At 41.9% G+C, this 15,893-nt stretch overlaps 3 protein-coding genes across 6 annotated transcripts; 2 read left to right on the top strand and 1 right to left on the bottom strand.

Moving 5' to 3' along the window:
* Positions 1-4: 4 nt before the first annotated feature.
* On the top strand, positions 5-6,626 carry LOC5512579 (protein FAM199X). The gene is made up of 10 exons (XM_001632884.3): positions 5-185; positions 1,005-1,115; positions 2,500-2,647; positions 3,056-3,095; positions 3,331-3,529; positions 4,067-4,218; positions 4,425-4,514; positions 4,931-4,995; positions 5,333-5,458; positions 5,841-6,626. The coding sequence occupies exons 1-10, from the start codon at positions 151-153 to the stop codon at positions 5,907-5,909; spliced, it is 1,035 nt and encodes a 344-aa protein (XP_001632934.1). The 5' UTR covers positions 5-150; the 3' UTR covers positions 5,910-6,626.
* Positions 1,764-15,756, bottom strand: LOC5503190 (vicilin-like seed storage protein At2g18540). 4 transcript variants are annotated; one of them, XR_007307436.1, is made up of 4 exons: positions 12,086-12,429; positions 11,052-11,454; positions 4,033-6,084; positions 1,764-2,694 (listed from the first exon to the last, which is right to left on the bottom strand). XR_007307436.1 is itself a non-coding variant. In XM_048725766.1 (2 exons), the coding sequence occupies exons 1-2, from the start codon at positions 15,479-15,481 to the stop codon at positions 11,120-11,122; spliced, it is 366 nt and encodes a 121-aa protein (XP_048581723.1). In that variant the 5' UTR covers positions 15,482-15,756; the 3' UTR covers positions 9,433-11,119. The 4 variants fall into 4 exon arrangements, 1 of the variants encoding a protein (XP_048581723.1); XR_007307435.1 differs by having other exon boundaries at positions 4,580-6,084; XR_004293398.2 differs by lacking the exons at positions 1,764-2,694; positions 4,033-6,084 and adding an exon at positions 9,433-10,962.
* Positions 7,177-10,059, top strand: LOC116610729. Its single transcript, XM_048725765.1, has 4 exons — positions 7,177-7,582; positions 8,129-8,279; positions 9,065-9,164; positions 9,439-10,059. Exons 1-4 carry the CDS (start codon positions 7,366-7,368, stop codon positions 9,934-9,936), a joined length of 966 nt encoding a protein of 321 aa, XP_048581722.1. The 5' UTR covers positions 7,177-7,365; the 3' UTR covers positions 9,937-10,059.
* Positions 15,757-15,893: the final 137 nt, after the last annotated feature.

Raw genomic sequence — 15,893 nt, 5'->3', positions numbered from 1 at the left:
CAAGCCGACCTTCGCTGTGGAAACTATCGAGCCTTAGAGGCTTTACTCCTCCAAATCTTCCTCAAATAACCCCCAAACGTGCTCTCTTATTCATAAATATATAACTTAATAGTCTCTTATTGCTTTGGTGTGGTTTAAAATGGCTGAGCGATGCTAGCCATTCAAGAAGAAGCTGTTGAATTCAGGTAAGCCGAATTTCCCGCGAAAGAATCGCATTTCCGTACGTCTTTTTAAACCGGAATTTAAACACAGACGATTCAGTTCACTGTCAAATGTTCCCTGCTCTTCACTTATATGGCCTAGTATCTGTTGAGATGAATTAACTTGGAATTTGAAGTGAACATAGTAAGAAATCCAATGATCCTAACTGGATTTCATTCACCACAGCAACTTTCGTTTGCGACCTCCCTACGTACGATAACTGAAAATTCGGGTAAATTCACTCTACTCTTTTCTGAATCAACTCTTAGGACTTAATGAAAATCGTACTTTTATTATTCTTGAGATAATGTATAGATAACAGGATTCAATCGATCAGTGTTCTTTTGGCTCGATATCTTGAATATAGGCGCTGTACTGGTGTCACGCTTCCGAATTTGAATAATTTATGCACATGGCTCGATTGTGTACATCTTCAACACTAGCTGCTATAACAATTTTACCAATGTCCTATTTCTATGCAGAGAACTGTTTTTGATTAGTTGAAATCTGTTTACGTTAAGTATCTTGGGTTAGATGGCAGAGCAATTTGTAATGTAAATTATTAGAGACCCATTGTTTATTTTTGGTGTATTTAAAAGGTACCTGGTGTGGAAAGCAAGCTTGCTCTACCTGCCCAATTCCCATGCAGGAATTAGCAGGAGGACTTTAAAACAGCTTGTGTTTTTATTACTAGCTGTAGATCTACATATAATACCTCTTTTACTTGAGACAACCTGATTCTTTAAGCTAGAGAAAATGATCTGGCTGATTCTGTAAAAAAACTGTTTTTCTTGTCTCTCAAGGATGCTGGGAACCTCTCCAGTGTTCAGTAAGGACTATTTCAGCAGCAGTTTTGCTGATTTCATCCCACCCTACCTTGAAGATAATGTTGCAGCTGAAGTCCATGTTGGAAGGTCAGTGTATCACATTGAAGTTGTGTTATCCTTATAGTACCATTTGTGTTTATAAAACCGCTTGTTTTAGTTAATCATCACACCACTGCCTCCCCCCAATACAGCCACACACAATGCTAACCCATACCTGTCAACTCTCCCGCATTAGGTGGGAGTCTCAAGATTTTGGACCCCTTCTCCCTCTCTCATGCATTGAGCACCAAATCTCCTTCTTTTTAGCGATTTTTATCGCTTCCGAAAAATTATTCTATAGAAAATAGTCATTTTGCCTATTTTCTATTAAAATATTTGAATCAATAATTCCCTTGCATAGCGCAATTTATCTGACACCCTTGTGATATCTATAAGTGGATTTGTTCGCGAGAGCTTTTTATAGGCAAACGCCTGAAAGGTTGAACCCTCCCCTCCCCCCAAAAATATATATACTCCACCCCTCCACCCAATAAATTCTTAAGACTTGAGATTTCCAGAGGTTGACAGGTATGCTAACCTAATGCTTGGGTGCTTATAGTTCCCAACAATTCCTATTTGTTTCCTATTTGTTATTATTGAACAAACTAAATAGTATATCAAAAACAACCTCTTTGAGGTTGGAAGTGTTGTATACAGAGAACAGAATCTTCTGATGTTCAGTTTTTTTTTTTTTTGCATCTCACAAAAGTATCTTGAAAGTATGGTTACAGTAATTTAACCCATATGCATACTAAAGTTAAGCAATAAAACGTATATCCAGTGTCTGTCTAGGTTTTTACAGACACACGGCGGATGTTGGGAAAATTAATAAAAAACTTGAAAGTCACAAGGCGGAGGTGTTGCGTTATTTGCCGTCAAAAGCGTGTCTGCGGCGTTGGGAGAATTGATAAAAAACTTGAAAGTCACAAGGCGGAGGTGTTGTATTATTTGCAATCAAAAGCGTGTCTGTACTGTTTTTTACAGACATGCTCATTTGAAGCTCTCGACCAATCAGCACATGAGACTCACTGGTGTTATTTTCTAATAGGTGTTATTACTTTGTGGGTTGAGAATAAAATAGTATACTGTATGTGCTACTTGTATATGCGATGCTTGGTGTAGGCACTGAACTGGGAGGGACCTATATTCACCAGACCTCGTGGTGGGACCATGTATTCACCAGACCTCGTGGTGGGACCATGTATTCACCAGACCTCGTGGTGGGACCATGTATTCACCAGACCTCGTGGTGGGACCATGTATTCACCAGACCTCGTGGTGGGACCATGTATTCACCAGACCTCGTGGTGGGACCATGTATTCACCAGACCTCGTGGTGGGACCATGTATTCACCAGACCTCGTGGTGGGACCATGTATTCGGGTATAAAGGGTGCTCGCCAAACTTACTATGTCACTCCTATTTGTTTTAGTGAGCAAGGGTTTTCAGAGAGGGATTTTATATACAGTGAATCGATATCGGCAACAACATCATGTGGGACGTCTGTGACTTCGGAGATCTCAGATGACAGCTTTATAGACATAAATGATGAAGACTTTGATCCTTTTCCAAAGACAGAGGTGAGTTTAAGATGGCAGGGCCCTGCCTCTTGACTGGCTTTCACAATCTGGGAGAAAAAAATTCTAGTTGTAGAGTTGTAGATCTTTCGCAAACAAAAATACTAAATACAGGACCAGCCCTGCTTTGATAATACTTTAAATGGCAGCTGGGATATCTGCTGGTGATATTTTTGTTTTCCACATGGTTGATTTTGATGAAATATCAATATTATAATGGCTGAAATCAGGAGTCAGTGTGTTCCTTCTTCTGTAAAACATAATAATAATAAAGACCTTTTCTTCACAGTTCCAAATAACAAAGAAGAACCGGTCATATGGGAGCAATGGGGGTGATAGAAAGCATTGTTGCTATGTAGCTTTGTTGGAAGTACTACTGCACTCAGATCTAATGCTTTGTGTATTTTGCAGACTATTTCTCTAGATTTCCAGTCACTTCAAAGACTTTCTGGTGAGTATAAGTAATTTTAGGGATATTAGAACCGCTATTGTCTGTCACATAGGAATAACCATTTGCATATGAAATAATAGAAAAAATTAGAATTTGTATTTTTTTGGGCCTAATAATAAACAAATTTAGAATTTGTATTTTTTGGGCCTGTTCTACAGTATAAATCATATTTTGACAGTGTCCAAAGTTATTTTTCTGTTTACTCAATATCTGTAACATTTTCATTCATCTTTAGAATCAGGGAACACTGGTTGGAGTCGGAGTAATACATGCAAAGGCAGTGATGCCCAGGACAGCTCAGACAGTGATGATGATGATGACTCACTACCCAGAGGTCTTAAATGCGCCCCAGAAATTCCACGGACCAAATCGTTATCTAATAAGTCTGAATGTGTTGGTTGCAAGTTAAAAAAGCGCATGGATAACATTTCGTGGTAAGTAGATTTAAGAAGTAAGTTAAAATGTAATTTCATAGGAACCAGTATGCTATAGCAATGTTCTAGGTTGTGAAAAGTATCCATCAATGAGATTTCAGCCACTTGCAATGTTGTGGTAATTTTGTACCTGTATAACCAAATCAGCAAACCATGTACTCTACAGTACTTTGTGTTCCATGGGCTGCATTAAGTGTTATGTTTCAAATTATGACTTTATTTTATTGAAAGTTTTATCTGTGAAAACACTGAATGACATACAGTATGACTGGTCTACTGTAAAACTGACTGCTGCCTATTTGTGTCATTTGTTTGTAAAAATAAAGATGACTTAACTAACCATATGATTTATCCATATTTTTCTGCACTAAGAAAAAAAAGAAATTAGAAATGTGACAAGACCCATGATATCTCAACAGTAAACCAGTGATTTGACAATCTGCTTTTGCTATTGGCACTGACAGCATTTTGTGAAGAAAAAAGAATGTTAAGTATCTAATTACCAAAAGCTGTGTCCATTTCTGTCTGTCTCTATAGGAATGATATGACATCTGATGACCAAATGGAAGCCATAGAGTACCTCACAAGATTGGCCTCGACAACCTTAGGTTTGCATGACCAGTTAGAGATCATTAGAATCATCAGCCCAAGTGCTAGGGTGCTTCCCACAGACACAGAGTTCGTTATAGGTAAGAACAAGACTGTTGTTATATATAGGCATTCAAAATTGATGGAAAAAGTCAATTCTATTTTATCCATATTGCATTGAAAGTTGTGTACATTCTATAGATGATGAAAAATATTTCTTTTGTGCTAGTGGGCAAAATCTGCACTGATGTGGTTGCTAATTCAGCATTCACCTATCATGTTTATAATTGTTTTTTGTTCTTTGCAGATCTTGATGCTTTTAACGATAGCAAATTCCAGAGAATTCAACAATATGTTTGTCAGAGGTTGAATGTAAATGATTGTAATCGTTGCTCTGGTGAGTAGCCCCAAGCTGTTGTGACATGTTTTGTCCAGGGCTAGAAAATACAAAACAAATCCCACCTTCAGACAGTCCACTTGAGAGGCCCCGGAGAGGACTGCTGATCTGCCAGCTATTTTGCACAGAGCGTCTGCTACTGTAATAGAAAATTTAATTAAGTTGTATTTGAAGTTATAAAATAAAATAACTTCTACCCCCTACTTATCAATCTCCACCGCCTACACTGAAACTTAATGAAACCCCTGCTTACAGTACGTATATGTAACTCCTAATAAGTAAACTTTTTTTATTGCCCATCAACTTAAAGAAATTGATGTTGCCATGAGAACAATGGTTGGAGTATTGTATTTCTAACTTTACACTGAATATGCACTAGCAATTAAATATTCTCTTACTGTTCTTTGATGGTGTAGCGTTAAGAAGAAGTAAGTGCAGTCGGAATTCAAGTACAAGTCTAACACACAGAAAGCATTCTAAGGTAAGAATTTCCAAACAACCTACTTACTGTGATTATAGCGCAGGTACTGTAGCTACTACACGGTGCAAACAAGGCACCATTAATAGGTATAGAGACTGATAAACTATGTGAAAAAGTTCCCATGGTCGTGGGGGTTTCCTGCGGATTTGTGCTTGTGTTGGTTCTGATTGGTTGAGTGGATTTTTGGCAGGAATTTTGAATGCATGTTTTGCAGCAAATTAAGTGATAATAACAACCTTGGAACTCATTGACAAAAAAGGACATGGGTCATGTTGGGGACCCATTACATAGCATTGTTAAAAGTAGTAATGTTTTTTTTTTTATATTGTGTTAACAGAGGTCACGCCAGCCACTAAGTACGAAGCGTATTTCTAAGAAATCCAAGAAACCAAAAGGAGTACTAGGTCGTGTGCATCGCCAGATGGAGAAGGAGAAGAGAAGTGGCCTCTTTCAAAAAGAGGAGGTATGTAATAAAAGTAAACAATGACTTTGTGCAACTTCTAACTAACCAACTTCCTTATATCATTTAAATAATATTCCTGTCAATATGAACTATTATTTTTTTTCTGGGAGGACAAATTAGTTTATATTGTAGGGAGTCTATTGACATTTTCTAAGGCCTATATCCTAACAGTTTTACCACTACCGAATTCACTCTTTTCTGTTTTTTCCAATGTTGTGATCTCTTTTTTTACCCCAGCCTGGAAAGTAGGAACTAATCCCCAGCTTGCCTGAACCCCAATGTGTTTGCCACCTTTGTGGGTACAGTTTGTTATGGGTCCTGGAATATAAACACTTGTTGACTTCAAATAGGTAATTTGTCTTGTCTTGTTTGGCTCTTTTAGGTGATAACCCTAAAGGCATCGGCACCAAAGGAAGACAGCGAGGATGAGATTGAAATAGACATTCTATGACAAGATGCCACGGGGCCACCAATATTTCACTACATTGACAATAAAGCTTTGTTATATAAGTCAGAAATCAATAAATAATTACTCAGCAAAGATGAGTACGATTCCACCGAGTTTAATTTTCTTCCATTCAGGCCATTTCCATGAGCTGTATTCTCAAGTTTTTGAGTTTGTCTTGCTGAAAGAAATATATAAGAAAATCAAACAAATAATTGATATGATAATAAGGTTCAGTTTGATTTACTTGATATTAATGGTTATTATCATTTGATATCAGGTTTAAATCTGGGTGACTGTCAAGTGGTTATCAATTGGTTATATTTGACAGTTGTTCAACTATATTTTCATACAATTGAAATTGTTTGTTACAGTAATTACAAATGTCATCGAAATCTTGTCACTCAGATGTCTTTTTTTTGATTGCTGATACCACTTGATATTAAATTCATATATTGGTATCAAGTGATATCATATTGTAGTGATCAGCACGGCATATTTTTTCTATTTTTTTTCTTCTTTAAAATAATAGTTTTGAATACAATTTTTAAACTTATTAAAATAAATTTAGCGCATAATATTTGCAATACCGCACTGATGTGGCTTTGCACAAACTTAGGGAATCCTCTTGACTGAGTAATCTTAGAATTGTTGGTGACTCTGTAAAGAGAGACACAGAGAGGGAATGCATAGAAATAATTAAAAAGATGGAATATGCTTCAATTTTTGTTGTTGCAAATTCACTTTCCCCCTCCCCCATAGTCCAGCGTTTTTAACATTAAGCGTGATTTTCCAAGCGATTAATTTTTTGTTATCAGTTCATACATTCCCAGTTAAATGATTGTCAAAACAACAAATCTGCCGACAAAAAGACCGCAAAAAAAATACTGGAATTAATGTCAATCCCAATCGACTTTCTTGACATCCTTTTTGGGACTCAGGTAAAAAAATTATCCCTTGTACCGTAAAATAATCGAACAAGTGCTTTTTATTAGAAAGTCACTCAAAATATAGTTTGCGTATCAGCATTTTTATTTTGTCCTGGCAAGAGAGCATAGCTTATACCCAAAAAATGTTAGGAAAACCGCTGGAAATACAACAAACTCTATCGACTAAAAAAGCCATGTGCCACGCGAGTTGTTTCCCGCGAAATTTTAACTAATCACGCAGCACGCAGAGAAAAAAAAAACAGCACTGTCCCATCCCTTTGATACATCCACCAACAATAGGCGCATGCTAATTGAATTGATAATCATTTAAATAGCTCGCTACCTGACAGTTGTTAATAACTATTTTCAATCGTCATTGGTTGACTGATCAGAAGTCGCATATCTATTGGCGGATGAGAATAATCTCTAATCACATGTCCGCACAAGAGACGCCACACTTTCCCGTTCGGGCTTTAAAGAATCGACAATCCTGTTTTTAATAACGCCTTAAATCAAGTTTATCTACCCCTAGAATGGAATCAGACGAAACTCCCGTTCATTTTAATGCGATAGTCCATCATATAACAGTAAACGAACAAGGATCTGAGACGCCCTGTGTGATACAGGGAAGTGGCATCGATCTTCTCCCAAGCGCGTCTTTGTCTTCTATCGCCGCAGATGTCTTGAGCGAGATGTTCCAAAGAGGTGAAGTCGATGGAAAAATTATATTAAAAGCCGACAGTGCTAAAGGTAAGTTAAGCAATGATCTCTGTTAAAACTTTTTACTTATTTGCTTGGCGGTTTACAGGCGAACAGTCAGGATTATGGTTGAGAGAATTTGAGATTTCAGAAAACTATTAATCCAAGGAATATTTAGATGTATTAGCAAAAACCGATCAGCTTGAAAATCAATTCTTTGGGCAAATTCACTGTTCAAAAGACCCCGGTAACATACAAGGATTATAAAAGAAACATTTTAAACAAGGCCTGCGTTGATATTAGAAAGTGTTAGCAAACTATCGAAAAAAAAACATTTTCTTTGTTTACCTTCTTTTACCAGCGACTGAAAAGCAAGACAAAGCAAAATGGCGGCTTCCTTCCCTCTTTTTGTCTTTGTAAAATGCGTAAAAAAATCAGACGCAAAAAAACTATTTTAATATCACAAGGGGAATGCTGTTCTGTGCGCGAGAGTACAGATAAAATACTATAATTGGTAACATTTTTTTTAGATTATATTTCAAATGTTACTCATCTACTTATATTAAGTTTATATTCCACGTGTTTTCTAATTCGTAGTTTACATACAAGTCCGTAAAAATTGGAAACCCCTCGCACTGTCGGACTTCACTGCCTCCGAACATTTGGATGTTAGTGTGAAGGACGCTTTTGGTGACATTCTATTTCTAAAGGACACGCAGCTCTGCATCCATGTCCATCTCCTTCACGAGTAAGTTTACTATACCATATATAAAGGCATAGCCCTGTTTCTATTGATATTCAGTTCATGTCGAGCTATATTTCCTTCTTGAAGAAATGGAGGCAGTAGTTGGTGCAGGCATGGATGGCACAATCAGACCCGTACCCAGGATTTTTCTTGGGGGGGGGGGGGGGGTACGAAATCCGAAAAAGTGGACCTTATTTTTCTGGGGGTGGAGGGGTGGGAGGGAGGAGTTCTCTGATAAAAATCTTACCACCCCCGAAATAACAAAAAAGGAGTTTTTTATGCCTTTGCACAGGACGTTTATTTTCGGATTTGGCTACATACCAGAGTGATCTAGCTTAGGATTTTTAGCATGTCTATTGAGAACCAAAAGTGGACTTTCGGCTGTTGAGGGGGGGGGGGGGGGGGGTGTTCGCACCCCCTGGGTACGGGCCTGACAACCCATAAATAGTATTGGGAGGAGGGGAAGAGCATAAACATTTTAGAGAGGACACCCCTTTTTCACTAAAAAATGGATCTGGACCCAATATTGCTGTGTGTGTGTTTTATTTGTCAGCCAGGAATACTGCTTCATGGTTTCCTTATTTGTGGTAGAATGTTGGCCTTTGTAAAACAATTGTCCTTTTAGGAAAATACAAATTAAAGGGGCCACTTTTTCCAGTTGTGGAGTGAATATTAATCATCCATTAAAAACATATAAATAAATTGTTTTTGTCGTGTTTTGATGTGCAATTATACTTTGTGTCTAAACTAAAAAAATATGTATATACTGTTTCTATTTTATTTAACAGAAGAGATTGGAGTGAGGATAAAGTTCGGGATACAATAAAAAAGTTATTAGAGCACTATAGCCAGACACACTTGGAAAGACTACAGTGCCCATTCTCACAGGTTGGTAGCAGGTGATAGAAGCAGGGAGGGTGGTTTCTGAGATGGGAGGGGAGTAGGGTGATGTGATGGAGGGCACGGCAGAGGTATGCTGGTATGGAGATGCTGAGACAACATGTGTTTGTAATAAATCTAATTATATGCATACAAAAGCCTTTGCAAACAGTTTTGTTGCTATAGAAATGGAAAATGCTCTTTCATCAGTCAGGTGTTAACTGTGAGAACTGCCTGTATTGTCAATTTAATCTTCTCTTTTTTTTCCTTTTTTTTCATATAGGGTATGCTGTCCCAGATTTCACGTGACCAATACCCTTGCCGTTTATCACATGAAAAAATCAAGCACTTTGGAGCATGGTATGAGCGCTCAAACCTCGCTGATGAAGATGATCCAGACTGCCTTACACCACGAAAACCAGACATTATCACACAGAGAGGCAAGAAAATTGTCTTCAGCCCCATCAATGAAATTCCCATGCTTCGTGCATGGTATGAAGAAAACCCTAAGCCTACCATGAGTGAACTTGACAAATATGCTGTGATACTGAATGACACTGAGTTCAGAAAAACCAGAGAGTCTGTTTGCTCAAGGCATGTGAATACATGGTTTAAAAATGAGCGAGCAAGATGGAGAAGGGAAGGGCTAATGCAGGAGTTGTCTAGACCTTCTATGGCTGTGAGTGTTACAATGGACAATGCAAAGAGTATGTCAGAGATTTGTCAGAAAGGGGGCTGGTTATCCAACCCATCCACCCCCTCTGGATCCACTCCTATATAGACTGTATATATTGTTCAAATGTTTCCTATTTATTTACAAGCAGATGTGTATATCTTGAAGACGTAATGCCTATTGTGTGTTATTTTGTGTGGGAAAAAATAAAGCAATCAGCCCTATAATAAATATAGATTTAGGCACTGCCTAAATGGATGCATTTTTTTAGCAATACTTGTAGCAAATTTAAGGATATAGGGGATGCAAACTAGCTTTGGAGTAGTTTTTATATTTTATATCCATTTCCAAGTCAATCCTGGTGTCTTGGGTACATTACTAATTTCTGCCATGACCCCCACCCCCTGGGGTTTGATTCTCCAAAAAAGTAGATGGGGTGTAGATAATCATTCTATCTTTTAGGGTATAAACTTCACCCAACTACTATCCCTCAGGGGCTGTTTAATGGTTATTCTGATACTGCTATCCTTTAGGGGTATCAAATTAATGAATTTTTGTATTCAATAACAACTTATATATTTACCTCCCTCCACTCCCCCAGGAAGACTACCCAGGATTATGATGGATGAATGAATTGAATTAAGCATGAGAATGACAATAAATACTTTTATTAACAAATTGGTGCCTTTTAAAGAATGCTTGTTTTTATTATCATTGTACAAACTGTTGTCTCTTTATTAATACATGTTTTAACATTTATTATTTTATATAATAATAATTATTACATAATTATTATTATATAAAATAATAAATGTTAAAACATAATTATTATTATGTAAAATAATAAATGTTAAAAAATGTATTAATAAAGAGACAACATTTTGTCTACCACGTAACAATTAATTTCCATATTTAGAGGAGGCACCAAAAGCACTCCACTCCAACTCAACAGAATTGGGCTTAACAGTTTCAGCTTATTATGCATTTAACACAACCAAGCTAAGTATGCCACATCTGGCATACTTAGCTTGATAAATAAACTAAATGACAAATAAACTATTCCTGCATTTCTGATTCTAGTTTGCTTTATTGAGGTATTTGCTCTTACTCTCAATAGAAAATGATAGCCTTAGTCTAAAAAGAAGAAAGAAAACAAATAAGAATATAAATTACAAAAGAATATTGATACAATATAGACATTATTTTACTCAAAGAAAACTCACCAACAAAAGCGGTAGTAGTGGAGGGCTGCCTTTGTTGTTTTCTCCTGAGTCTAGACACCCTCTGTCGCTCACGAGCCCTTTCTCTTTGCCTTTGAGCAAACAAGCTGTCTTCTGCCATCATTGTACGCTGGGCGTTGAGCGTTTCTAAGTTTCTCTGCCTCTTTACGAGCTCTCTGCTTGTCATCTAGTTCGTACTCCGAGTCCTTTTGCTTTTTCCGGACTCTTTGCTTACCACTTAACCTGTACTCGGAGCTCGTCTGTCTTTTTCGCACTCTTTGCTCCTCGGTGAGTACAAGGTCACGCGCTCTCTTCCGAGCTCTTTGTCCTTCTGTCAACACTCGTGGCCTGCGTGACCTCTCCTCCTCATTATTTTGCTCCTCCTCTCTTCTTGGTTCTTCTTCAACTAAAATAGATCGAAACGAGATGACATGATCTGAAAATTAGCCCAATGGTATAACATATACTTAAAAAGTAAACACAAGCGCGCAAAAGACTACCGCCATCTTGTTTTTGGGCGCAAGTTTTAACAAAACAATTGTACACACATTATTTTCTGTAAAATAGAAGTATTTTATTCTTAACAATAAAATGCTAGTAATTCTTTTTTAGCATTTTTCATAATCGTCTGATAATAAATCCGTGATAAAACCTTTCTAACATATACTTAACTTAAAAAGGCACTCAGTTAAAAACCGTTTGTTTTTTAACATATACCTACTGGATGTAAACATAAAACTATAATAGTGGGGGGGACTGGGTGGTTTGAGTGAAAACCCCCTGGGTGCCGCGGCGGGCCCCTCCGACCCCCCCCCCAACCCCATCTTAGGCTTGGGAGGCGCGGCGCGCCCATCCGATCCCCCCAGCCCCGTCTCATGCAGATGACGCCCCGCGTAGATTGCTAATTATCCATCTACGTCGGGACCACTTCGCGTAGATGGATAAATCTACGCAAAACCTACGGAGCGCGGAATAACCGTTTTTCGGCCGTAAATTCAAAGCCGCTGGCGTGGCGTTTAAACCTGAGTTTTACTCACGTGGTGCTTGAATTGCTCCCAATCCCCAGTTTGGTCGTGCTTGTTTTCATGACTTCGAACTTCTCTCGGGATTTCTCTGCTAAAGCAGCGATAATAGGGCGATGAATACCGTCGTGTGTTCTTTTTATCGAACGCTCGATCACCGGCCACAGGTCTACGATTTTATGGCAGTCCTTGTTTGCCACAGAAGCCTCCTGTTTCCGAAATACAGTTTCAGAGAGGCGGTCGAACTCTTTAAAACTCCATCTACGAAGGCGTCCTCCTCTTTCCCCTCGGTTGTTACTGAAAGTTTCCAGCCAAGCACTTTAGGTCTAATTCCGTGTTTGAGTCGAGCCGCCATCTTGGATAATAAAGCTTGGTACTTCATGACATACGTTTTTAAGGACTTTGTGGCTCGCACCCTAATAAATGGAGCTGGTATGAAGTATCATTGCTATATTTTTCCAATGATGCAGTTCGAACCCCCAAGGACTTGCAATTAGACATCCGTCTGTCCTGTGGTATACCGAGCGTTCGAAGGATGAGGTGCGGAAAGGATTATTGCGGGTGGCTAAAGGTCGGTCACGCAGGCACGTGCGGCCGGAGGTGCATAGACACCTACTGCAAGGTGCACCTCCAAAGGCTCCGTAAGGGCATCCCCCTCCCCGTGCCGTGTAGGATCTGCGGCATAGGGACTCGGTCGGAGACGCGGTTGTGCCGCCCCTGCGGAGCGAATCGTGAAGGGCAGAGGATGCGTGGTTTTCGAGAGGCGCGCTCGGAAATGGTTCGCACTCGTCCTGTCTGACATCGCAGCCCGCGGTACGGGCAATTGATACTGGGTGGCACAAGGCATACCCAAACGCTTGTCCTGTCCGACACCGCGGCCCGCGGTACGGGCGATTAGAGACTGGGTGGCACAAGGCATACCCAAACGCTCGTCCCGCCGGTTGTGATACGGGCAGTCGGAGACTGGGTGGCACAGGGTATACCCAAACATGGACGCTTATATAGAGGAGATTCTTGATAGCATGCCTGAAAAAGAGGTCCAGAACATCCTGGACGAGGACATCCTCGACGATGTCAAACACAAGCTGCTTAAGCCGCTCGTACCGGCGAAAGTGTGGACAGAGGAAGTCGACCCTTTGCTGCCGGGACGGCGGCAAGAGCGCCCAGAGAGCTTAGACCCCGAGGAGTACTATTCTTTCTTCGTCGGCGGCGCCCATCTTCGGTTCCCAAGCGTGGATGCCACTCTTCGGGGCCAAGACATAAGCGCCGGTGTTTACCAGGAGATACGAGATCTTGGTGGAACAGGTGTCACTGCTCTAAAGCCGGTTATGCGGGGGCATGATATTAATGACGACGGCTCGGTGTGGTGGGTCTCGCACGAGCGAGAGTCTCTGAGGGCAAACGCAGTGCTGCCGCTGGTGCTCGAGATGGTAGACCCCGACCGGCGTTACGGACTCTTCACGGTCGTTGGTAAGGCCCCCGCAGAGCCATTGGCACCAATCACGGAGGAGGAAGGGCGCTCGGAGCACAGGATTAGTGGGTCGTTAGACAAAAGAGGGGACCAAATCGCAGCCGGCGCCCAGGAAGGCATCGATGCGGGTATTTAGGAGAAAGGACGAGAGTACCTCGTCTACGTGAGATACGAGCGAGAGGGGAGTGAACCCTTCGCTAACTGTGTTGTGAGCTATGTTGCCGACTTCTTGAGGAATTGCGGCACCTCGCGCTCCCTTGGTCTGACCAAGGCACGAGGCAAGATCCTCGAGCGATTTGACAAGAAGCTGGCCACTACGGGATGCACCAAAGAAGACCTCTTTGAGATGGAAAAGAAGCTCGAGATAAAGCTGGTAGCCGTGGACGCCCTGGGCAACGTTATGTGGGACTCGGGGAAGTACGAGAGGGGGTACACACAAATCCGCATCCCTTGCCACAATAACCACGCCTGGGCTGAGCTTCCGACTGAACCACCTGCGATCGCGAGCGTCCACGGCCTAGACTTCGAGGCTGAGGGGGAGCTTCGTTCGTTATGTCAGGGGGAGGCAGCGCCTCGCGCTACCAGTGCCGCCGCAAAAACGCGCGAGGCAAAAGTGCGAGAGGTGCTCATTCGCTTTATAAACAGGGCGGTCCCCAGAAGCACGAGGATCTGGCTGTGTGGGCGTGTTATAGTCACGCACGAAGGCAAACTGTACCGATCGGGACAGGACGGAGCGGCTATCGACAGGGCGATTACAGAAGAGACCAGCCTACCAAGAGTACACCGAAGCTACGCACTCGATGGGCGGTGCAATAGGGTATCGCTTCAAGAAGTGGACCCAAAGAGAGCACATCAGGCCAACGCCTCTTAAATACAGGGACGTCTGGCGAGCGGCGCAGGTTGAGTCCAAAGTGTGGAATAGCAAGGAAAACTTAGGAGCGCAGTCTCATGCGCACATCGACATGCGTGCGGCGTACCTAGGATGCGAGGACAGTCTCTCCGGCGGCGCCTCGGACGCCATTGATTTGGTACGGAAATACGGCTTCCCTACGAACGTGTATCGTATCGCGGATGTTGTGGGACGGCCATTGAGCGAGGTTCTTCAACTGACCGGGGCCATTTAGCTGACCGAGTGGGGGTTCTCTGAGGCCTGCAACCCCTACACTTCCGGGAGGGTAGGGCAGCACTTGGCAGGGGCGCTTTCCAGCGCCGGGGTGGGGGTCTCTTTGAGTGGGATAGGGGTTCTGATCGGCGTTCCGCTGGCTGGGGTCGCTGGGCTGGTCGGTGTCGTGGGCGCGGGGGTAGTCTCTAGGGGTCTTACGACCAAGGTGGCTAAACACGAAGACACGATGGTTTTAGCGGAGAGTAAGAAAAACTCGATCAGCGAGCTGGTCTCTAAGGCTCTGCAGGACGGGCATATCTCAGACGAAGAGTTTCGGCTAATACTTCAGGAACAAGAGAGATACTACGCGCTCAAGGCCGCTATCAGAGCTCGACACGGCCTCGCACCGCGTGAGAAAAAAAGCAGGAAAGGGCCCTCCCTGGAGACACGCGAAAAGATGAAAAAGAGGCTGCGAGAAATTCGCGAGGAGTTCGGGAGCGAGGTGTTCGAGTAGAACTCAGGTTTAAACGTCACGCCAGCGGCTTTGAATTTACGGCCGAAAAACGGTTATTCCGCGCTTCGTAGGTTTTGCGTAGATTTATCCATCTACGCGGACTGGTCCCGACGTAGATGGATAATTAGCAATCTACGCGGGGCCTCATCTGCATGAGACGAGGCTGGGGGGCTCGGAGGGGCGCGCCGCGCCTCCCTAGCCTAAGATGGGGTTAGGGGGTCGGAGGGGGCCGCCGCGGCACCCAGGGGGGTTTCACTCAAACCACCCAGTCCCCCCAATAGTTGTGCACTTACCTCTTTTATCACCACGTGAAAGGTCGTCCATGGTCACGGTGGCAATAATAAACTTCTCAATATTCAATTTCTTGTTTCGCTTTACGGGTTTGCGTTGTTCATAAAAGAACTTTGAAGCATAATTGGGGAAGTTTGGGGGCGGTGGTAAAAAATGTCATTTCCAGTTAGACTGGTTATAAACCGGTTATGTCCACTTTGGTGATTGAGTAAACATCATCATGACGTCATCGTGATTGACGTGTCACTTGACGATGACTCCTTTCTAGTTGGGGCCGAGTGGGGCCTGGGAGTTGCATGATTTACTTGATTGTGACACAGGGTACCCGAGCGATGACCACAAAAACCAAGTCGCATAGTTATACCATATTTCTATACCTTTGGAGCTCCGCGCGCGGCCTGCGGCCGCGCTGGCTCCGCTAATATAGTGTTGTTGTATTTTCTTG

The sequence above is a fragment of the Nematostella vectensis genome, chromosome 3, assembly GCF_932526225.1.
Source record: "Nematostella vectensis chromosome 3, jaNemVect1.1, whole genome shotgun sequence".
NCBI classification, from domain to species: Eukaryota; Metazoa; Cnidaria; class Anthozoa; order Actiniaria; family Edwardsiidae; genus Nematostella; species Nematostella vectensis.
Note: the sequence above shows the minus strand (reverse complement) of the source record. Positions and strands in the feature narration are given on the sequence as shown.